General features: G+C 44.7%; 1 protein-coding gene and 1 non-coding gene across 2 annotated transcripts; both read left to right on the top strand.

The window, feature by feature from the left end:
- Positions 1-23,112, top strand: bud23 (BUD23 rRNA methyltransferase and ribosome maturation factor). The gene is made up of 12 exons (XM_033026173.1): positions 1-92; positions 1,459-1,496; positions 2,354-2,449; positions 3,328-3,410; positions 5,277-5,373; positions 6,934-7,030; positions 7,436-7,486; positions 10,501-10,586; positions 11,824-11,869; positions 13,516-13,574; positions 21,617-21,706; positions 22,497-23,112. The coding sequence occupies exons 1-12, from the start codon at positions 45-47 to the stop codon at positions 22,549-22,551; spliced, it is 846 nt and encodes a 281-aa protein (XP_032882064.1). The 5' UTR covers positions 1-44; the 3' UTR covers positions 22,552-23,112.
- Positions 18,960-19,090, top strand: LOC116976587. The gene has a single exon (XR_004412993.1).
- Positions 23,113-24,395: the final 1,283 nt, after the last annotated feature.

Below are 24,395 nucleotides of genomic sequence, written 5' to 3'. Positions count from 1 at the left end.
TCTTTGGTTGACGCTACGAGTGGGGCAGGCGCAGACGTGTGGCGATGACGAGTCGCGGCGGACGGCCCGAGCACCGGGCGCCACCTGAAGTGGTAATGGGATGGGATAGAATGGATGGGAAAGTATGGGGAGAAGGGCCAGAGGACAGCTTAGGGCCGGGGATATATATATATATATATGATATTGAAAGTTGTGGAGGAGGGAGTGTGTGGAGGGGATCGGATCGTGGAGGATCTGAGTGGAGGAGAGGGGGTGATGGAGGAGAGGGAACGATGGTGGAGGAGAGGGGGGACTTTGGTGATGGAGGAGAGGGAATGATGGTGGTAAAAAGGGAGGGGAGATGGTGGAGGGGGGGGGGGGCAATAGTGGAGGAGAGCGTGGAATATAGTAGAGGAGGAGAGGGATGAGATATCAATGGGGTTGGGAGGAAGAGCCAGGAGAGGACAGCTTACTGGAAGGGGGGGAGGTGTCGAGATTGTGGAGTGGTGAGTGCACAGGGGAGGGGATCGTGGTGGAGGTGGCTGCGAGGCAGAGAGGATCGTGGCAGTGGGGTGACTTTGAATGAGATTGAGGAGAGGATCGTAGAGGAGGCTGAAGGTGGAAGGGAGGGGGCAGCAGAGGGAATGGTGGAGGGGTGAGTAACGTGGAAGGGGTGGGTGAGTGCAGAGGTGCTGGGATCGTGGAGTGTAAATGGAGGGAAGAGGGGATTCATTGGGAGAGGGTACAATTGAAGGGAGTTTGGGTGCAGTTGAAGGGATATATATGCCTGCCCTCTCCCAGGATAGTCTTGCTCCACAGTACCGAAAACGATAAAAGTGAAGTCTACTCCTCTTTCCCTGTCCCCCTGGAGAAAGTGAGTGTCTGGGATGACAACTGTGCAATGCAGTGACACTGAGAGCTGTTTGCCCAAATATTTGTCCAGTGGGAAGAACCCCCTCCCACCGGCATCAGTGGGGATTCCACCCTGTGCTGCCATATTGGACATTCATCTTCCTGGATCCCCCCCCCCCCCTCTCTTCCCATGTGAGGGGTTTGCTAGTCCCTCCCCACCCTTAGTACCGTCAATGTCTGAGAGTAGTTCTGAATGCTGGTGTCTCCAAGTGCTGTGTTATCTTGCGTTCAAGAGCATACCTTGGTATATCTGCTGACCTTGGTGTAAATGAGTGCCTGTGTGCATCGTATGAAGAGCTTGTTTAACGATCATGAACTTGTAAACCTTCCTGCCAGGACCACATCGTGTTTCTTGATTAGTAAGGGCGTCAAAGTCGACGGGGAGAAGGCAGGAGAATGGGGTTGGGAGGGAAAAATAGATCAAATGGCAGAGCAGACTTAATGGGGCCGAATGGCCTAATTCTTCTCCTATGTCTTATTCTTAGTGTTAATATGTTACTTTGTACGTTGGTCAGGTTTCAAATTCTGGAAAGATATAAATTGATGATATTTAAACTTTTCTTTCAGTTTTACAATGAGGAAGAGGCGAAAAAGTATACACAGAAGTAAGTACAGCTGTTGCTCTTATCATTGATGAAGTTAGTACTGAATAGTGTACAATTTTTTGTCCCATGAAATATGTTTAATGGGCATTGGTATTTCAGAACCTCCATTTATTAAATGTTTTATAGTTTCTGAAAAAATGATTGGCAGTAGTGGGACGTGGTTCTAAACTGTGGAAAGACACAAAGTGCTGGAGTAACTCAGCGGGTCAGGCAGAGTCCCTGGAGAACATTTCATCTTGGGATCCTTCTTCAACTCTGAACTGGGGAACTCTGGCTGATCCTATGGGTGATTCTCACCCTTCAGTGTGCTAACTGATTGCAGCAGATTGGTGTTGGGGTGTGATGAGATCATAGATCATAAGTGATAGGAGAAGAATTAGGCCATTCGGCCCATCAAGTCTACTCTGCCATTCAATCATGGCTGATCTATCTCTCCCTCTCAGCCCCAATCTCCTGCCTTCTCTCCATAACCTCTGACACCCGTACTAATCAAGAGTCTGCCAATCTCCAACTTTAAAATATTCATTGACTTGACCTTCACAGCCTAATTACAAGAAGGGAATATTGGGTTTTATAGATGTTAATAGACTTGTAAAGAGAGCTGATGTCTTGTCCTGGACCTGTGGTGGTTGTGTTATTGGAGTGCGGATCAGTGTTTACAATCCGGCATGCCATGTTGCATGGTCAGGCACCAGGTCTGTACAATGAATGTCGCCGCCTTCTTAAATCCCAACTGGATCATTGTTGCATCATGATGGTAGGAAACCTACCACCTTTGTTGCGACGTTACTTCGTATCGCCAATTGACAAGAACAAACCAGTTACTTCATAAAATTGTGGTTTCTTCCTTTTCACAGCACGCGTATGATTACAATCCAGGCGCATATGTCAGAGAGGGCTGTTGAGCTACTGAATTTACCAGAGGATCAACCTTGCTTCCTTCTGGACGTTGGGTATGAATCTTCTGAAACTTTAGTCTGGTGAAATCATTGAATATTAAGTGAAATTCTGCTGGTTAGTTCCTCATGCTTTATTCTTGTTATTTTTGCTTCTCGCATTTCCACAGAATGGACTGACTGGGAACCTGCTTCTCTGGCTCATTCTTCACTGGGCATCTGGGAGTAGTAGTGCATGAGTTCTTTAGTATAGGAAGGAACTGCAGATACTGGTTTACACCGAAGATAGATACAAAATGCTGTAGTAACTCATCATCTCTGGAGAGAAGGAATGGGTGGCGTTTCGGGTCGAGACCCTTCTTCAGACTGAGAGTTAGTTGGAGAGGGAAACGAGATAAGGATAGGGTACAAAGAACATGTAAAGAACAGATCCAAGCAGGAGATGATCAACAAAATGTACATTGCTACATGAGGGGAAGGTGACAATGGGGAGAACTAGGGTAGGGGAGGGATGGAGAGAGTGGGGGAAAGTGAGGGTTACTTGAAGTTAGAGAAATTAATATTACCGCTGGGTTGTAACAATACTGTTACTATAGAGGGAGAGATGATGGTGGTGTGGAATGAAGAGCTGGCCTCCTCACACCACTCCAGGTGGAAATGCAGCTTCTCGTGAGCTGCTGATGTGGAATAGCTGAACAAGATGGGGATACGTTGAAATTCAGACTGTTCTATACCGGACAGGGGCCTTTTATGCCTGAAATAGAAGACAATAATGTCACTTGCACTCCCAAAAAGAATAAATAATTGAAACCAAAATCAAAATTTCTGCTGAAATTTAACTGCAGAATTGGTTTTCATGTTGTGAGGAATGACCATTTTTAAAAAATAAAACGTACCATTTTAGTTCTTAGTTACCATTTCTGTTTATTTACTAGATGTGGATCGGGACTCAGTGGGGATTACCTCTCTGAAGAAGGACATCACTGGGTTGGTGTGGATATCAGTCCAGCCATGCTTGGTAGGTGATATTATCCAATCCTGCTGCAGTTTGGTTTAGTGTTGTCCATTGCGCAGGGCTCTCTTTTTGTCACTCCTCATTTTATCAGTGTATTCCAGTCTCTTGCTCAGAGTACAGAGATGACAGTTCGGCGTTCAGACTTCGAAGACACATAGCAAGAAGTATAAATGAATGAGGGAATAAAATTGGTTGTACCAATGAAGGGTTCTAAAGAAAGTGTGTGCAAAGGTCAGGATCCAAAAATGTGTGCTGCAATTAAATATGTTGGTGAAATGTATTCTATATATTGAATTGAAAAAGTATTTTCGTAAGCCTGAGGAGTGATTAGGACTAGAAGTGTATTAAAATTAAGAGCAAATGGGATTCTTGACCAGATTGGATGTGACATCTTCTGTGGTTGTGCAGGCATGTGATGTTTGACTGCATTTAATGTTTAAGTGTTTGAAAAGTGAGCACAAATACGAATTTTAAGGAAGATAGACACAAAATGCTGGAGTAACTCAGCGGGTAGAGGCAGCATCTCTGGAGAAAAGCAATAGGTGACGTTTCGGGTGGAATCCCGTCATTCTGACAGATAGAGGTGGGAGGGTGGAGGCGAGAAAATTACCAGATCAAATCAGGGCTGGCAGCAGATGTCCTCTGGAAGGATGGAGTGCTTAATGACGCATTGTTGGCTGGGGAAGATGTGCTAATGAGCGATCCAAGAATGCGAACAGTGCAACTAGTAGGACGACTAGGGTGGAGGGGGGAAAGGTAGGAATACATGAGTTATATGAAATTATAGAAATCAACTTTCATACCGCTGGGCTGTAAGCGGCCCAAGCAAAATATGAGGTGGTGTTCCTCCAAGTTGCGTGTGGCCTCACTCTGACAGTGGAGGAGGCCCAAGACAGAGAGGTCAGTGTGGGAATGGGAAAGGACGTTAAAATGTTTGGCAACAAGGAGATGGTGTAGGCCAAAGCGGACTGAACGTAACTTCAGCGAAATGATCGCCGTCTATGCTTGGAATTTTAAGGATATGGCTCGCGATTAGGCCAGTTGAATCGGATAAGGAGGCGCGTTAAGAATAAGAAATTAACAGTTGTTGGATTAGACTGGGAAAATATGCAGTTTAAAATGATGAATGGCCTATTTTTGTCGGTCATTTTAGGATGTTTACAACCTTGTAAACTGAAGGACTGCTATGTAGGGAATATTCTCTAACACCATTTTTTGGCAGAGAAACATTTTGAAAGGTTAAGGAACCAGCCAGAAAAATAATTTAAAATATTTAAGATGTTAGGGCAGCACAGTGACGAGCGGTGGAGTTGCTGCTTCTCAGTGCCAGAAACCCGAGTTCAATCCTGACTAAGGGTGCTGTCTATACAGAGATGGTACGTTCTCCCTGTGACCGCGTGGGTTTTCTCCGGGTGCTCCTGTTTCCTCCCACCCGCCAAAGAATGCAGGTTTGTAGGTTAACTGGCTTCTGGAAATTGTCCCGAGTGTGTAGCATAGGACTAGCATGTGAATGGGTGATTTCTGGTCGACATGGGCTCGGTGGGCCGAAGGTCCTGCTTCCACACTGTATCTTTGAAAGAAAACTAAGGCAACGTTACTTTTGTTGTGATCAGTGTCGAATATGTCCTGAAATAATTAGGTGACTGCTCACAGCCATAGAGTCATTCCACGTAGAAGCAAGCCCATCGGCCCAACTTAGACCACATTGACCAACATGTCCCATCTATAATAGTCCCACCTGCCTGCATTAGGCCCATGTCTCTCTATCCTATCCACGTACCTGTCTAAATGTTTCTTAAACATTGCCATAGGATCTGCTGTTTCTGCATAGCATGGCCCTAAGTTTGTCTTGTGTCCTTTACCTGACAGATGTTGCATTGGAGAGAGAGGTAGAAGGTGATCTTATTCTTGGCGACATGGGTGCGGGTATGCCTTTCCGACCCGGCTCCTTTGATGGCTGCATCAGGTAAAAGAGAGATTTGTGGGGAACTGACATTGTCTCTTTGCACACTTCAGTTTGAAACATGGGTGGCAGACCTTCTTTTATCACTAGCTACAAAAGGTTTCGGGGAAAGGAATTGATGCATACAATGAAAGCATTGCATGCAAGTCCTAAAATCAATTAAGATAGACACAAAAAGCTGAAGTAACTCAGCAAGTCAGGCAGCATCTCTGGGGAAAAGGAATAGGTGACGTTTTGGGTCATGACCCTTCTGCAAACTCCAATTCAGATTTCTATTAAGTCTCTTTTATCCCAATGACAACATCACATCCACACTGATTTAGTGCAGTGATTTTAGTGATTTAATGTGTCTACAGGAAGTTCACAGTAGCAATATTACAGAAAATGTGACACTGTGCCACCTGGAAGTACTAAGACAAGACCCAAACGTTTGGTTAAAGATGTGGTTTTGAGGGTGTTATTTATAGTAAGAGAAATAAGTTTGGGGATGTTATGATAACAATTCCCAAACTCAAGGGTCAGGCAGTTGAAGACATGGTTTCCCTTTGGAATAACTGCAAAATGGGGATGTAGAAAATGATGACCAGACTGGCGAAGAATTCTTGGGAAATATCAGAGATAGCGAGAGATGAAGTAATGAAGGGATTTGCAAGCAAAGAGAAGTTTATAGCCACCTAACTGTTAGCTTGGGCAGCAAGGTAAGAGTGTTAATTTATGTAAATGTGAATCCATGGGTGGGTTTGGGGAGGGAGGGAGTGTAAAAAGTATGAGTATGTGAATGTTTGAAGTTCTTTTAAATGGAGAGACACAGTAATCTCGTTGTATGTGACACATGCAATGACAATAAAGCATACTGATTCTGATTCTGAAGGTAGCACAGCGACAGAGTTGCTGCCTTACAGCACCAGAGACCTGACTACGGGTGCTTGTCTATATCAAGTCTGTATGTTCCCCCCATGACCTGCGTGGGTTTTCTCCAGAATTTCTGGTTCCTACCCGCACTCCAAAGACGTGCAGGTTTGTTGGTTAATTGGCTTGGTATGATTGTAAATTGTCCTTGGTGTGTGTGGGATAGTGTTAATGTGTGGGGATCATTGGTCGGCGCAGACTTGGTGGGCTGAAGGGTTATATCTCCAAACTAAACTGTGTGTCAGCAAACATAGGTGATGGGTGAACGAGGCTTAGGATGAATTTGGATACCAGAAGCACTTTTCTGGGTACCTTTTGATTTTCTATTACATAGCTGCTATTTGTAACCATCCATATTTTTAGCAACTGCATCATATTTGAACAAAGCTCTTAGTTGACTTGTAAGGCAACAATTCTAAAACCAAACTGAGTATATTAAATCTGTTTTATTCTAGCTTGTCTACTCCCAACCTACATCACATCAATTATCAGAAAATTTGATTTCTGTCTAGTGGATTTTGGACTAACATTCATTTAATTGGAAGCTAAACTCTCAATCTTAAATACCCGACAGATGAGACAAGAGTTGGTAGACCTAAAAGAGCATGAAAGGTAGAAACAATGAATTTGATGATATGCTTTTCCTTCCTTTAGTATTTCCGCTCTGCAGTGGTTGTGTAATGCAGATAAGAAGAGTCATCACCCACCGAAACGGCTCTACAAGTTCTTCAGCTCTCTCTATGCCTGTCTGGTAAGCTTTGTTTAGTTTAGTTTCGAGATACGGCGCTTTGGCCCACCGAGTCCACGCTGACCAGCGATCCCCCACTATCGTACACACAAGGGACAATTTTATCAAGCCAATTAACCAACAAACCTGTACGTCTTTGGAGTATGAGCTACCGGAGAAAACCCAATGCGGGTCTCTGGTGCTGTGAGGCAGCAGCTCTATCGCTGCGCCACTGTGCCGAATTATAGTATGGAATTTACTTCATCCTGTGGAGATCCATTTGGAGGTTGGTGTGGAAGCTTTTGGAGAATTTGCCCCATTAATTCTTGTTGGTGCTGTTGTGGTTTACTCTGATGGAACTGTGAACCAATTATGTTATATCATGTGGCCTGCTGGACAGTTTACTGATCTAATCTGTTTGTTTAACAGGCGCGAGGAGCAAGAGCCGTGTTTCAGTTTTATCCTGAGAACTCTGAGCAGGTTGGTTATTGCAACATTAAAATCATGGCACTTGACATCCAACATATACTGTGCATATTTTCCCCAGTTCATTGTACAGATAATCATGATGACCGTTGTGTGATAAATTCAGCATGCTCATTGAAATTGTAATCCATGTACAGTTTGTGACCGGTGCTTTGTGTGATTATTTGACAGAGTGATGTTGTGTGGGCTCACCCAGATTGAATCATCACATTACAAGTCTAACAGTATTTAAAAATAGGCGCAAAATGCTGGAGTAACTCAGCGGAACAGGCAGCATGTCTGGAGAGAAGGAATGGGTGATGTTTGGGGTTGAGACCCTGGTGACCCGTCACCGATTCCTTCTCTCCAGAGATGCTGCCTGTCCCACTGAGTTACTCCAGCATTTTGTGTCTATCTTCGGTGTAAACCAGCATCTGCAGTTCCTTCCTGCACACTAGTATTTAAAAGTAATTATGTTTGATTGCACTGGCGTTTACAGTCATCTTGGATCCCTGGTGTTCATCTGTCTTCTATTCAGGAGAGCAGTTACCCCTGGCAAGCCTTCTAGATGTAAACACCACTCCAACACTTCATCCCAGTCCACTTTTTCCACCTGATCTTATATGGTCAATGTCTTTGAGCTATTAAACTATAGAGCTCATCAGTCAAGTCTTATTGCCTTGCTAAAGTATTTTGCAGCAAGCAGAATACACATTTTTCTTCAAGTTGTTTTGCCCTGTCTGTAAGAATATTGCCAGAAAATTGGATAATAACTTAAAAAATAAATTCAATAAGGATGTGAAAAGTCGGCGTTTTGTTTACAGGGCTGAGGGGAAGGGACGGGTAACGGGTTTTCTTTCAAGGAACTGGCACAACTGTGATAGGATGTCTGATGAAAGGTCCCGACCCAAAACATTCTGTCCATTTCCTCCAGAGATGCTGCCTGACCTGCTGAGTTCCTCCAGCACTTTGTGTTTTGTTCAAGATTTGAGTATCTGCAGTTTTTTGTGCTCCCGTGATAGGAGTTGTGTATCTTCCTCCTGTGTGGTATGTTTTTAGAATATCTGGATCCTCATTGTTTTCCCTTCCCTTTCGTTTGCACAGTGTGCTGTGCTAGTACTCAGCTGGAGAAAGAAATGGACCACAACGTCAAGCTTAGAATGGCTCTTAGCAAATTGCTTTTGTTTCTATCTGCAGGACATTGGAAGAGTGTAATGACCTCATGTCATGGTACATCCAGAATATTTTGGGTGGAGTTTCAGCACCCTGTCATCACACGTTAATTATAGTTTGGTGATGCTGCTCTTTCTGGCTGTGTTCTCTTGGTGTTTATAGATGTTGTCCAAGATCACAAGCAATGTTTTTAATATTAATTTGTAATTTGTTAGATCATTCAAACTGTGGAGATTTAGACTTTAGTGATACAGCGTGGAAACAGGCCCTTTGACCCACTGAGTCCGCGCCGACCAGCGATCACCCGATACAACACCACTGTCCTACACGCTAGGGATGATTTACAATTTTACCAAAGCCAAGTAACCTCTAAACCTATACGTCTTTGGAGTGTGGGAGGAAACCAGAGCACCCAGAGAAAACCCACATACAAGCTCCATACAGACACCACCCATAGTCAGGATCGAACCTGGGCCACTGCCGCTGTAAGGCAGCAATTCTACCACTACGCCACTGTAAACTTCTAAACTTGAGTTGATCAGCAGTTGCTGAGAACAACTTTTGGTTTTCTGTTGCTTCATTGAGAGGGGCAATTTACAGGGGCCTATTAACCTACCAATTCACATGTCTTTCGAATCCATCCATAAAACCAGAGTATCCAAAGGAAACCCTCACGATCACAGGAAGAATGTGCAAACTCCAGGTGAACAGCACCTGAGGTCCGAACTGAAGCCGGGTCTCCAGCCTCGGGAGGTAGTGGCTGTACCAGCTGCGCCACTGTTGCTCTAGTTTCTGCAGTAATCGGCTGATGTTTAACGGAATACCACACCAGTTGAGTTCTCTGTTCTGAGTTAGTTGGCCTGAATTGGGTCTACAGGTATGTGGATAGGAGTCTCGAAGGAGAAGATTCCCACTTGAAATTGTCATCTGGAAAGCCCATTACAAATGTACGTGTGTGGTTGTTGAGAAGGTGTAGTTGGATTGCATCAAACAAAAAAAACTGCTGATGCTCAAAATATAAAATTAGTTGGTTAATTTATTGTCACGTGCACCAAGGTACAATGAAAAGCTTTCTTATGAAAAGCAAAATTCTGTAAATACTCAGCTGGTCAGGTAGCTTCTGTAGAAAGAAAAACAATGAATGTTTCAGCTTTGGGACCCATCATCCCAGACTTGAAGCATGAACTATTTCTCTTTCAACCGCTGCTGCCTGACCTGCCGAGTTACTCGTGTTTGGATTGCAGTCCGCGGTGATTTTCCTCCTGGAGTTGAGGTGCCACGAGATACTTGCGTCTCAGCATTTTGTTTTATTGTGGCCTGTTAACAATTTGTTAAAGATTCAGAGCAAAACACAGGTCAGAAAACATGTAACTAATATAGGCATAAGCGTTCCTTGCAATAGATTGAGTAGGCACTCTGAGATCTTTAACTTGAGCCTGAACCAACACAACTGACAGGCCAGCCCTTGGTTCGATATCTCTGTCAAAAGTGGCCACGTTTGACAGAACAGTAATCAATGTAGGTGTGGATATGTTGTGATATCCCAGGAAGGAAATTGATCTGCCAACAGTCATAAAACACAAAATACACAAGAAGCTGCAAAATGCTGGAATCTTGAGCAAAAACATAAAGTGTTGGAGCATCACAGTGGGTCAGCCAGCATCTGGGGAGGGAATTGATGTGCGATGTTTTGGGTCGGGAGCCTTCTGTGCAGATGTGTTGTGTAATGTGCTGATGTCCCACACCATCATTTGGGAAAGGCATCTCCAGGGAAAGTTATTTTTCTTATCTGGGATTACTAAAAGGAAGAATGGATCAAAACGGGTAAAATCTTCATTTTTGTTTACCATTTCTAGATGAACTTGATCTCCACACAGGCCATGAAGGCTGGTTTCACAGGTGGTGTGGTGGTGGATTATCCCAACAGCAATAAAGCAAAAAAGTGAGTATCAGAGTATCAGCTTGTGTTTCCCACTGGAACACCAATATTCAAAGAACGTTTGGGGCAGCACAGTGGCGCAGCGGTAGAGTTGCTGCTTTATTATGCCAGAGACAAGTTTTGACCCGTACTACGAGCGCTGTCTGTACGAAGTTTGTACTGTTTGGCCTCTTTGAAATAAAAAATGCCCCTATTGCGTAGGCAGTAGTTGAGAAAGTGGGATTTCAGAGAACCAGTGTGAATGGATGATTAATGGGTGGCGCAGACTCAAGGTTCTGTTTCCATGCTGTATCTCAAAATGAAACTTAACTAAACCACTGCGGTTGCTTGGTTTTATTCCTGTGTATCGACAGACATTTGTTTGCTTAACGGGTCACCTCAGGTTATATTTTTGCCAGCATTTTTATTTAAAGGTTGAACGGCACAGATGAACGAGACTAACTTTTATGTTTGGTGTAGAGTATCTTATGTTGGACACTTATAATGTAAAAGTCTGTAAAGCTTGTAAAAGGCCGGCATCTTCATAATCTATTGGAAATTGCTGAGAACGTTCACCTTGTCCATGGCCTAATTCGATTGAGTTTAGTTTAGATATACAGCATGGAAACAGACCACTGTGTTCATGTAATCCCTTAACCATCCATTCACACTGGTTCTCTGTTATCCCACTATCTCATCCAATCCCAACACATTAAGGGTATTTCTTTTCAATGGAGTCAATTAAACCGACAAACATGCACATCTTTAGGATATGGGAGAGAACCAGAGCACCCGGAAGAAACCCACGCAGCCACAGGGAGAACGTGCAAACCCCACACGGTCACACATTCAGGGTCGAATGTGGCACTGTGAGGCGGCGGCTCCATCAGCTGCGGAGTCACCTGGACAAGTGGGGCCCAGATCTGATATGTTTAAGAAGGAACTGCAGATGCGTCTGAAGAAGGGTCTCGGCCCGAAACGTTACCTATTTCCTTCGCTCCATAGGAGTTTCTCCAGCACTTTTGTCTACCCCAGATCTGATCTCTTGAGTTAGCTGATCTCACGGGGTCAGCTCTTGTGCGGGTGGGAATTAGAGAGAACCTTGTGGTTATTCTGTGATCGGTTACTGCACTTCAAAAGCATTTTTTTTTTTCCTTTGCAGCACCTTAGAATGCATTAAGTACATGATATGCTATACATAAGCAGATATTCTTTCTCCAGTGCCGATGAAAGTTCTAATTATTAACTCTATCTCTCTTAGATTCTTCTTGTGCCTGTTCGCAGGAGTGCCTGGAAAGCTGCCATTGGTAATTTTGCTGTCTTATTTCACTGGGGTTTATGGACTTGTGCATGTTCTAGGTTGTATTTGTGCTACTTCCACAGTAAGAAATGTTTTCACGTTTATGGTTCTTGCCTAAAATTGTTGCCCAAAGACTTTCTATTAAATGTGCAATAATGTCTGCCCGCTGTGGAATTAACATTTCTAACCATGTCGAGAGATTATTAGGTCACCACAAATCCTGACCTCTGGTGCTGCTCGGTGGAGATTGCCCGTTCTCCCTGTGAACGCATGGGTTGCCTCCGGGTGCCCTGGCTCCCTCCCGCATCCTAGGGACAAGCGGGTTTGTCGGTTAATTGGCCTGTGTAAAATTAACAATATTTAAAAGTCACTTGGACCGGAACATGGATTAGGAACAGTTTGGAGGCATATAGACCAAACACAGACAGGTAGGACGGGTGTAAATGGGGCAGCTTGTGCGGCATGAGCAAGTTGGGCCGAAGGGCCTGTTACCACACCATCTCTAAACTAAACGAAGACTTTCCAAGTAGGTTTTAACCAGTGAAAGTAAATCTCTGCAGGGAGGAGATGTCTGACAGAAGCCTGGCTCCTCCCCCCCCGATAATAACCGGGCTCTCCAACTGGGGGAGGGAGCTATATTATGATTGTCATCACACGGCGTTCTTCATAAGCACCTGACAATGTTGGACAATATAGCTCATCCCCACACAGGTCAACCTGAGGAGCACCTTCAGCAACAGACTGGTTCTATCAAGATGCAGTACAGAACGCCACAGGAGATCTTTCTTCCCTGTGGCTATTTCCCTCCTGGGATAATTGAAGTTGTATCGTATCAATTAATAACTGCGAGTTGGTGGAATGTTATCAGTTACACTTGGATGATGGAAGAGAATGTTGTGCTGAATGTTCTTGGTCTAGTCAGTTTATTGGGGCAGAAAATTGGCATCCAGCCTGTGGTTCCTGAGAAGTCGGAAGAAGGGTTCCGCCTCTTTTAGTATAAATACTAAACACTTGTACTAAATATGTTTAAAGTCTAATTTAAGTGGCTTTTAGATGGAGGGGTGTGAATCATGTACAGGCAGAGGAAAATAGTTTTTTCCCGCACCCCCCGCCCCCCCCACGCGCACCGCACCTCCCCCCCCATGCACACACCCCCCCCCACACACCCCCACGCACACCCACACCTCCTCCCCCCCATGTGCCCCCAACGCACTTACCCTCCCCACGCACACACCCTTCCCACGCGCGCACACACCCCGCCACCCACTATCCCAGGACATTGGTGAGTAAGGTGGGCCAAAAATTGTAGCGCTATTGTGTACCGTTTTGACGGAGTTTTGAATCGTCAGGCACTCACGCTCACACATACAAACAAACAGTTTTAGTAATATATAGATAGATGTCTTTTTAAAAAAAACATTTGCACCCTGTTTTTCCCCTTTCCCGGCTTCCTTATTTGGTCTCCTTATACACACACCATCTCCTCACTGGTTTCTTTCACATCCTTCCTCCTCCATGCTACGTGCCCTCTTCCTTAGATCTTGAGGGTCTGTTGTTTTTGGTACTTTGCCTTCAGATCACTGTATGAATTTGATTTGTATTCCAACGAGAGTATTGTCAAATTTGTATTTTGTTCTCTTGTTCCTTGCTTAGGGCCTTGGATCACAACAGGAAGACGAGACAAAGAATCAAGTGCAGTTCACAAATGCCAGGTATAATGTTTGCACTAATGGGAGTCAAAAATTAAAAATCTTAAACTTATGATTGCCAACCTAGCATAATTTAATAAGAACTTCGGGAAAGATGTGTAGTGCGAATGTGAAGCTTGAGGGGAGATTAGATAGGTATAAATAAATTGGAGGTTTGCAAGATATAGCTTGAAACGTGAAAAACAATCTGCTGGAAGAACATTTAAGATAGTTATGGATTGGTACAGAGAGGGTCCACGTGTTATAATGCTCAGCTGGAGAAAGGCCAACTTTGAGGATATGAGAGAAGGTCTCGCTCAAGTTGACTGAAGCAAGTTATTTGAGGGGAAAGGAACATCGGCCAAGTGTGATGTTTTTAAAAGTGTTCTGAAGAGAGCTCAGGATGTGTACGTCCCCATTAGAGTGAAAGACAAAGCAGGCAAACGTAAGGAAGCTTGGCTGTGAGGGATATGGAGGCATTGGTTAGGAATAAAAAGGATGCATGGGGCAGGTATAGACAGCTGGAATCAAGTGCATCCCTGGAGGTGTTTCGGGAACTAAGACGCAGACTAAAAAAGATCAGAAGAGCAAAAAAGGGGCCAGGATAGCTCTGGCGGGTAGCATAAAATACAATCCCAAAGGATTTTATGAATACATTAGGGGAAAAGGGTAATTAGAGAGAGAAGGTACTGTCATGTTTGAAGGTAGACAAATCTCTGGGGCCTGATCAGATTTATCCGAGGACATTGAGGGGAAACTAGAGAGGAAATTGCGGCAGCCCTGGTAGAAATTTATGAGATGTCCTTAAATACAGGAGAGGTGCCAGATGGTAAATGTTGTGCCTCTTTTCAAGAAGGGTTGCAGGGAAAATGCTGGGAACTATAGGGCGGTGAGCTTAACATCTGTAGTTGGTAAATTACTGGCGAGTATTCTGAGGGATAGGTTATACAGGCATTTGGATGGGCAAGGGCTGATTAGGGAAAGTCAGCATGGTTTTGTACACGGGAGGTCGTGTCTCAAAAATCTGATTGATTTTTTTGGAGACGTCAGCAAAAAGACTGATGAAGGCAGAGCTGTAGATGTTGTGTACATAGACTTCAGTAAGGCATTCGACTACGTGCCGCATGGTAGGCTGCTTTGGAAGGTTAGATCTCATGGGATCCAAGGAGAGATAGCTGAATGGATAGCAAATTGGCTCCATGGAAGGAAGCAGAGGGTGATGATGGAAGGTTGCTTATCAGAATGTAGGCCTGTGACTAGTGGTGTGCCACAGGGTTCGGTGCTGGGCCCGTTACTGTTTGTCATCTACATCAATGATTTGGATGAGAACATACAGGGCAAGATTAGCATGTTTGCTGATGATATAAAAGTATGTTTGCTGATGATACAAAAGTTAGTGGTTTTGCAGATAGTGAAGATGGTCGTGAACGATTGCAGCAGGATCTGGATCGATTGGCCAGGTGGGCGGAGGAATGGTTGATGGAATTTAATACAGAGAAGTGTGAGGTGTTGCATTTTGGGATGTCGAACAAGGGCAGGACTTACACAGTAAATGGTAGGCCTCTGGGTAGTGTTGTAGAGCAGAGGGATCTAGGAGTACAAGTGCATGGTTCCATGAAGGTCGAGTCGCAGGTAGATACAGTGGTCAAAAAGGGTTTTTGCACTTTGGCCTTCATCAGTCAGAGTATTGAGTATAGAAGTTGGGAGGTCATGTTGCAGTTGTATAAGGCGTTGGTGAGACCGCATTGAAAATATTGTGTTCAGTTCTGGGCACCATGTTATAGGAAAAATATTGTCAAACTTGAAAGGATACAGAAAAGATTTACGAGGATGTTACCAGGACTAGAGGGTGTGAGCTATAGGGAGAGGTTGAGTAGGCTGTGGGTTTCTATTCCATGAAGCGTAGGAGGATGAGGTATACAAAATCATGAGAGGAATAGATCGGGTAGATGCACAGAATCTTTTACCCAGAGTAGGAACATCGAGGACCAGAGGACATAGGTTCAAGGTGAAGGGGAAAAGATTTAATAGGAATCCGAGAGGTGACTTTTTCACACAGAGGGAGGTGGGTGTATGGAACAAGCTGCCAGAGGAGGTAGTTGAGTCTGAGAATATCCCATCGTTTAAGAAACAGTGGACAGGTACATGGATAGGACAGGTTTTGAGGGTTATGGACCAAGTGCAGGCAAGTGGGACTAGAGTAGCTGGGACATTGTTGGCCGGTGTGGGCAAGTTGGGCTGAAGTGCCTGTTTTTCACACTGTATTAATCGATGACACTCTAACATAGTGGGTTGAGAAGTATCTGTGTTGTCAAAGGAAGTGTAGATGTTGGGGGGGGTTGAGAACCTACATCAGAACTGAGATGGAAGTTGAGTCAAAAAAATGATGCTAACTTCAAAGCCAGCATTAAAGCAGGGAACCATATAAAACCCGTGGAGCCTGAAAGATGAGAATGCATTGACACTTGAAACAACAGCTACTGAATATTAACTGAGCGCCAGGAGTGCAAAACAATTGAATTAGGCGATGGAAAATAATGGATGGGATTTATATAGCGCCTTTCTAATACTCAAGGCGCTTTACATCGCATTATTCATTCACTCCTCAGTCACACTCGGTGGTGGTAAGCTACTTCTGTAGCCACAGCTGCCCTGGGGCAGACTGACGAATGCGTGGCTGCCAATCTGCGCCTACGGCCCCTCCGACCACCACCAATCACTCACACACATTCACACACATTCACACACAGCCAAAGGTGGGTGAAGTGTCTTGCCCAAGGACACAACGACAGTATGCACTCCAAGCGGTATTCGAACCGGCTACCTTCCGGTCGCCAGCCGAACACTTAGCCCATTGTGCCATCTGTCGTCCCAATGGAAGAATTATAGGCCTTATCACCGGAGCAAGTGGCTTGTGACAAAGTACAAGACTCCAACATGGGCAGTTCATTCTGAGAAATCAAGGACATGGCCGATAATGGAGATGAACAAAATGGAGACGTGCTATTCGATGAAGGGATAAGATAGTTACTATGTAAAATCGAAGGGAAAAGTATTATTGGAGGGAGGAGGAGCACCGTAAGGCAACAGGACACAGCAGGAGAAAGAGAGGGTCATAAGGAATAGGAGTAGAATTAGGCCATTTGGTCCATCAAGTCTACTCCGCCATTCAATCATGGCTGACCTATCTCTCGCCCTCCTAAACCCATTCTCCTGCCTTCTCCCCATAACCTCTGACACACGTACTATTCAAGAATCTATCTATCTCTGCCTTAAAAATATCCGCCGAAGGCCTCCACAGCCTTCTGTGGCAAAGAAATCCACAAATTCACAATCCTCTGACTAAATAAATTTATCATCTCCTTCCTAAAAACACGTCCTTCATTTCTGAGGCTATGACCTCTAGTCCTAAACTCTCCCAATTGTGGAAACATCCTCTCCACATCCACTCTACCCAAGCCTTTCAATATTCTGTATGTTTCGATGAGGTCCCCCCCTCATTCCTCTAAACTCCAGCGAGTACTGGCTCAGTGCTGACAAACGCTCATCATAGGTTAACCCACTCATTCCTGGGATCATTCTTTTAAACTTGAACACCCTAAAGCATGCTTCTCACCCATGTACCCGTACCCACAGAGGTCTGTGGTTGTGACAAACAAGTCTCTTCAGTTATATTGAACCCTGGAATCGGGGAAAGATATATCTGAGCAGTTTCAAATTTGCGGGTCACAGGTTATTTGCTGGGTACAGGGGCAGTTCTGAACTGGCCATTTGGCCGAATTGAAAATATTTTTTCAGAATTTCCGATGCAAAACTGGTCCCTTTTGGGCACCAAACACAAATCACGGATTTCCCGCCCACAGTAATAATCAGTAATCGCAACGTCCTTTGTGAGTGTTGGTTTAATTAAAATTGGCAGCTACATGGTGCGCCACGTGGCAGTTATCCTGGAGCACGGGCCTGCTGAGGTTGGGCAAACTGCGCCCCCTCATGGCCGGCTGAGGGAGGCTCTACCGGGGAACAAAGGTGGACGGGCGAGGCTAGGGACGTGGCGTACAAGGAAGGAGATGGCTGGTGCAAGGGCAGAAATCCTGGGGGGTACAGTGCCCCTCCCTTGCTTTGAGAGGTGGGGGACGATCCCACCCCCCCCCCATGTTTTGTCATCAGCTGCTTTCTAAGGGCTGAATCGGCCAGTTCGCGGGGCCTTTCTGTGCCCGTCACGGCTTAAAATCACACTGCTGCATCGAGGCGATCAAGGCTCCTGATGTTGAGGCCCCCGCCGGCCGATGAAACACCCCGCAAATGGGCCGATTCAAGCCCCACGGCCGAAGCCTCGCGTGTGTGCGCGTGTGTGGCCGCCAAGATATTGTGTCCCCCACATGTTTTCACAGCGATTTCCGTGCCTGGGCTGGTGGCCCTCAACAGCCTGGGACTTGCCTGGAACAGGCAAGTCCCAGGCTGTTGAGTGCCACCAGCCATATTATATTATATTCATAAGAGCTAGTGCGTGGAATTTGAAGATTGTCGCCAAAACATGGCGCCTCTTGCATGCAGCCTCAGTAGACTATTTCTGTTGGAGGGGGGAGTGTATGACAATACTCTATTGGACAGTTTGTAAAGAAAAGTAATTCACTGTGTTAGCACTTAGCACATGACAATAAATGCGCCATTGAACCATTAAAAAGCACCACAGCTCATTGGACTGTTCTGAGACACTTTAAATCAAAGATATTAGAGCTCTGAGATCTTTGCTTTAAATGCTCAATTTATGCAGTGCAAAGAGATCATATATCAGTCCCTTGTTCATGCCGTGCACAGTATTGACACTAAAGATTTTCGCTTCTCACCGTTCAGATACTTCCTGTTGGTCTCTTTGATCTCTCCATCTATCTATGTATCTGGTCAATAATTATGGGGTTGCTTCGATGTTTGTAAAAGGCGTGTTTTTTTATAGACCAGAGCAATAAAGTTGCACAATATTTTTGAAGGCGTGAATGGGTCAGCATGGTGATTACCAAAGATCCTAAAGCAAGCAAGATAGACCACTCCTTCTAAATGCAATGGGCTGACGTGTAGTACGCAACGGAGCGGAAAGGGCCTTTATTTCATCCATTTCAGTAACCCGACCCGACTCGCAGTGTAATCAGCGTTGCGGGGGTACAGTTTGTGTTAATAAATTATAATTCTGAAAATGAGAAGATTTTACCCAAATAATTTTTATTTTTACGAGGATGTTTCCGTAACCGGCTCCCGTCTCCGCACTAGCATCTTATGGGATCTTTGGTGCGGAAGCCGGTTACGGAAATGGGGCCGAAAATTACCCGTGAATCTGCCCATGACCGTACTACGTCTTTTTCGTCGAGTGATCTATCTTGCTTGCTATAGGATCTTTGGTGATTATTACGTTCAGGTTTCTCGCAGCAAAGCAGGAAGGGTTACAGTCTCTCCCTGTCTGTTACAGAGAAACCAATAACAATTGAGGACTATCGTTGTGGCAGCCGTGAGCTGCCGGTTGCCACATTTTCCTGCCTCTTACAATTTTGTGAGCTTGACGCCGTCTGGATAAAAGAAATGTGGAGCTCCCTTCAATGGTTCAGTTCAAATTCCCAACCTGTGGGAGGAAGCCTTCAATGGACAAGGTCCATTCCCCACCACCTCTGGGTGACAGGGGGAAGGCAGTAAGGCACTGGCCTTCATACTGTTGCTTCATCCTCAGTGCGTGTCATGAAGCTGTGCCGACCAGAGGGACCAGTTTGTTTTGCAAGGAGCAGCTGCAACACCAGTCCCCAGCTCTCCCAATAATAATCATGGGTGGTGGCCCTCTTCCTCCCGATCATTATTGGTGATCCCTGTAGGAAGCTCTTAATTGAATATAGGTTTGAAAGATGAATGGTACATCTACAGGTGCTGGGTGCTCTATCAAGATGTATCCTTACAGGCAGCCTAATTTATACCGCAGGGAAATCTGGCACTGTACAATGTGCTGCCTGAGGCGGCTTCCGTCCCTTGACGCCTTATTTATGAGGAAAAGGCATTTTGACAGAGGACACTCGCACGTCAAAATATTCCAGCGTGAATCGGTGTCTTTGGGCAAGGCAGAGAGCAAAGTGCTGAATGGGTAACGCCAGAGTGATGGGAGCAGAAATAGGCCATTCAGCCCATCAAGTTTACTCCGCCATTCAATCATGGCTGATCTATCTGCAAAACCATGCAAAGGGTTTACATGATTAGATCTGAAACTGGACTAGTGGTATACAAGGTGACAAGAAACATTCTAAAGTGAGCAGAGGTCGTAAGACTGATGACCCTCCAGCCACCTTTATTTGAGTTTTAACTGATTGTATCTGTATGGTATATCTGATCTGATCAGTGTGGATGGCATGCAACACAAAGCTTTTCACTGTACCTTGGTACATATGACAGTAATAAATCAAAACCTAGAGATTGTGTATATCCACACACCCAGTGTAGGGGAATCGAGGACCAGAGGACATAGCTTCAAGGTGACGGGGAAAAGATTGAATAAGAATCTGAGGGATAACCTTTTCACACAGAGGGTGGTGGGTGTATGGAACAAGCTGCCAAAGGAGGTAGTTGAGGCTGGGACTATCCCAACGTTTAATAAATAGTTAGACAGGTACATGGGTAGGACGGGTTTGGAGGGATATGGACCAAGCTTAGGCAGGTGGGACTAGTGTAGCTGGGACATGTTGGCCGGTGTGGGCAAGTTGGGCCGAAGGGCCTGTTTCCACACTATATCCCTCTCTGACCCTAATGTTCCCACATAAGAGATTAGTATACAAACTTAAAGCACACGGTATTGGGGGTTCAGTATTGATGTGGATAGAGAACTGGCTGGCAGACAGGAAGCAAAGAGTAGGAGGAAACGGGTCCTTTTCACAAGGGCAGGCAGTGACTATTGGGGTACCGCAAGGCTCAGTGCTGGGACCCCAGCTATTTACAATTAATGATTTGGACGAGGGAATTGAATGCAACATCTCCAAGTTTGCGGATGACACGAAGCTGGGGGGCAGTGTTAACTGTGAGGAGGATGCTAGGAGGCTGCAAGGTGACTTGGATAGGTTGGGTGAGTGGGCAAATGCATGGCGGATGCAGTATAATGTGGATAAATGTGAGGTTATCCACTTTGGTGGCAAAAACAGGAAAGTAGACTATTATCTGAATGGTGGGGATACAGATTGAGGGGGGATCTTATAGAAACTTACAAAATTCTTAAGGGGTTGGACAGGCTAGTTTAAGGAAGATTGTTCCCGATGTTGGGGAAGTCCAGAACAAGGGGTCACAGTTTAAGGATAAGGGGGAAATCTTTTAGGACCGAAATGAGGAAAACATTTTTCACACAAAGTGGTGAATCTGTGGAATACTCTGCCACAGAAGGTAGTTGAGGCCAGTTCATTGGCTATATTTAAGAGGGAGTTAGATGTGGCCCTTGTGGCTAAAGGGATCAGACGGTATGGAGAGAAGGCAGGTACAGGATACTGAGTTGGATGATCAGCCATGATCATATTGAATGGCGGTGCAGGCTCGAAGGGCCGAATGGCCTACTCCTGCACCTATTTTCTATGTTTCTATGTTCAAACTGGCTTTCAGTGATTTTGTTTAATGGCCAGTAATATATCTGACTGCCAGCAGGGTCTGTAGAACCAGGGCCAACTACTGCTGCTGTTGCCAGTGAAGGGGGAACTTGGGGAAATGTTCATTTTCAGCCCGTGTGGCAAACTGTAGTATTCCGTTTCCATCTCTATGGGGAATTTCAGACCAATCCGCAGTATTCTTGATTGGAGGAATAGGTCAGGGAAGGTGGAATCCCATCTGAGAAAATCGGGAATAAGTCGGCTGCAGATACGTAGCTATGCTCTTAAAACAAATCCTGAAGGAGTTCACTTAAGCCTTAGAAGGGTTTTGGCCCGAAACTTTGCCTATTTCCTTCGCTCCATAGATGCTGCTGCACCCGCTGAGTTTCTCCAGCATTTTTGTGTACCTTCACTTAAGCCTTGGCTGAGCACTTTGGTTCCAATCATGTTGAATGAAGCCTTCTTCCGCAGGTTGAGATTTAAGAACATGAAAGGGAAATCTGTGAAGGGAAGCAGGGACTGGATTCTGGAGAAGAAGGAGCGTCGAAGGCGTCAAGGAAGGTGAGAGAACTGTGGGCTGAGCCATTCACTGCATGTAACGAGAGCCTCACTGAAACTTTAGCTCCCCGACAAAATCTCCCTGGTCTGCTTAATGTGCTGAACCACTAAGTAATTGGCAGGATCTTTGTACGTCCTTGCACCCTTGTTGGTGCATGAACTGAGAATAGGATTGCTCCTGCACTGACTGTGGAGGTGGTGGTGGTGGCTCCATCCTAAAATGCTATTGCTTCTTCAAACTTGTTCTTGTGCAGTTGCTCATTGATTTATGCATCGGACCTGAAGAAATTCAATACCACTGCTTTGCTTTCAGCATAGAAGCCCACTAATGGCTGTTTCAGCATTATCTCCTCTTAGTTACACCACAAAGGCAAATAAAAACTCTTTCCGTTAAATCACAAACATCTGGAAGCACGCTTGGGGAACAGTTTCCAATCTCAGTGGTTACAGTGTGATAGGATGCATCTTCTCCATAGAAGAGGAAGTAAGTTGCTTCTATGTGTTGGAGTGGGCAACTCGAGATCCGCGTTGTCTGCAGGGCTTGCTTTCTCTTAAAATCAATTAACTTAAGCAAAGAATTAGGCCATTCAGCCAGTCCTAATTGTGTTAATATTAGTTCCACTTGACAGTCCATTCTAATACTTTGTGTACACTTTTTAACCCTGCAACAATATTTGATGTATTACCTCGGAAGGACATTATAAAATGTTTTTCCATTCATTGAAGATATAGTTTAGAAGTTGTACGGTTCTTTGTTGTAGAGAATTTTAACTACTGCTATTCACCCACCCAGGACGGTTCGAACTGACACAAAATACACCGGCAGGAAGAGGAAGACTCGGTTTTAGGAAGCCAGTAGCCGAGAGTTTAATTTGCAGCAGATTTTCTAACATCTAGAATCTGACACACGCTATTAACCCTGCAAGGAGCTCCAGGGGTGACAACCATACCGACCCAGCCCATTCACCGAGAATGAGGTTTCCATTCTTGAGGATCCATTAAAAGCGACTCACTAATTTTGTGAATCATACACAGTTTGAACATAGCCTGCTCCCACTTCCTACACTGCTGCCTACATGCCTTTTGATGGAATGGGTTGTCAGAATTGTTGACCATCTCAGCTGTCCACTTATTGAACAAACATCTCGAGGTCAAACGCAACGAACCCTGCCTCGCATCAGGAAAGAACTGACCTTGCACAAGAAAAAGGTGTCGCTTTCTTCCAACTCTGACTATTTACCGATTGACTTACCAGCTCTCAAGTTTGAGAAATTGGCCGACATCATTATGTAAAAAACATCATGTATTGATTGCCTACTGTTCTAAGTTGAACATTTTAATCTGGTGATGTATTAAATTTATGCTGGTTTATATTTGTTTTGGTCTGGTCTGAGTAAAATGTTGTCCTTTACTTTCCTTATGATCGTTTATTTTAAGTCCTCATTCATGCACCTGTAATATTCCTGTTGTTAATGAGACTGGACTTAAAGATAATAAATATAGACAATAGGTGCAGGAGTAGACCATTCGGCCCTTCTAGCCAGCACTGCCATTCAATATGATTATGGCTGATCATCCACAATCAGTATCTCGTCCCTGCCTTCTCCCTATATGCCCTGACTCCGCTATCTTTAAGAGCCCCTTCAAGCTCTCTCTTGAAAGTATCCAGAGAACCTGCCTCCACTGCCCTCTGAGGCAGAGAATTCCACAGACTCACAACTCTCTGTGTGAATAAGTGTTTCCTCATCTCAGTTCTAAATGGCCTACCCCTTATTCTTAAACTGCGGCCCCTGGTTCTGGATTCCCCCAACATCGGAAACATGTTTCCTGCCTCTAATGTGTCCAAACCCCTAATAATCTGATATGTTTCAATGAGATACCCGCTCATCCTTCTAAATTCCAGAGTGTACAAGCCATATTGCAGGAGAGTGAAAAATACTTTTTTAAAAAAAGTTTTTGAGAAACTCAGCGACTCAGTTGAGACCCTTCTTGAAACATTGCCTATTCTTTTTCTCCAGAGATGTTGTCTGACCTGCTGAGTTACTCCAGCTTTTTATTTTGTCAACCTTCAGTTTAAACCAGCATCTGCCGTTCCTTCCTGCACAATAAATAGGAACTACTGCTTTGTGGCATTCTTAGTTCCGATAAAGACCACAGTTCACTTATAGAGTAAGGTTAAAATGTTAGGATGAACAAATAAACTTGCTTCTTTATCCCCAAACAATCAGAGGATAAAGTAGGAAGTGGGCAAACATGTACCTGGAAAAATAATAATAGCCAACAATAAAAAGGGGAGTGTCTTTTCTAATAATAACTGAATCAGTATTGTCTAAAGGATATCATACAAAAAGTTCTTAATGCATTCTGGAAAACATTTTAGTGAGTATTTGGCATGCTCCCAACAAGATAAGGGATGGTTCTGGGTTTAATGTTAGGAAATGAAACTAGATTCCGAAATAAATTTAAGGACGTAAGGAATTTGTACAGGAGTAGCCGCAGGGGAGTGTTCAGATGGTAGTGATCATAAGCTAATAATATTTTTGTTTCCATTGCGGTCAAAAGTTCTCAGTTTATGAAGGGGCGAATTTACACTGGTACATTATGTGGAGAGTCAGTGTCGTACAGCGTGGAAGAGGCCCTTCGGCCCAACTTGCGCACACTGACCAACATCTACACTAGTCCCACCTGCCTG

This window comes from Amblyraja radiata, chromosome 8 (assembly GCF_010909765.2).
Source record: "Amblyraja radiata isolate CabotCenter1 chromosome 8, sAmbRad1.1.pri, whole genome shotgun sequence".
In the NCBI taxonomy this organism is placed as follows: Eukaryota; Metazoa; Chordata; class Chondrichthyes; order Rajiformes; family Rajidae; genus Amblyraja; species Amblyraja radiata.
This window is presented reverse-complemented; position numbering and strand designations above follow the sequence as displayed.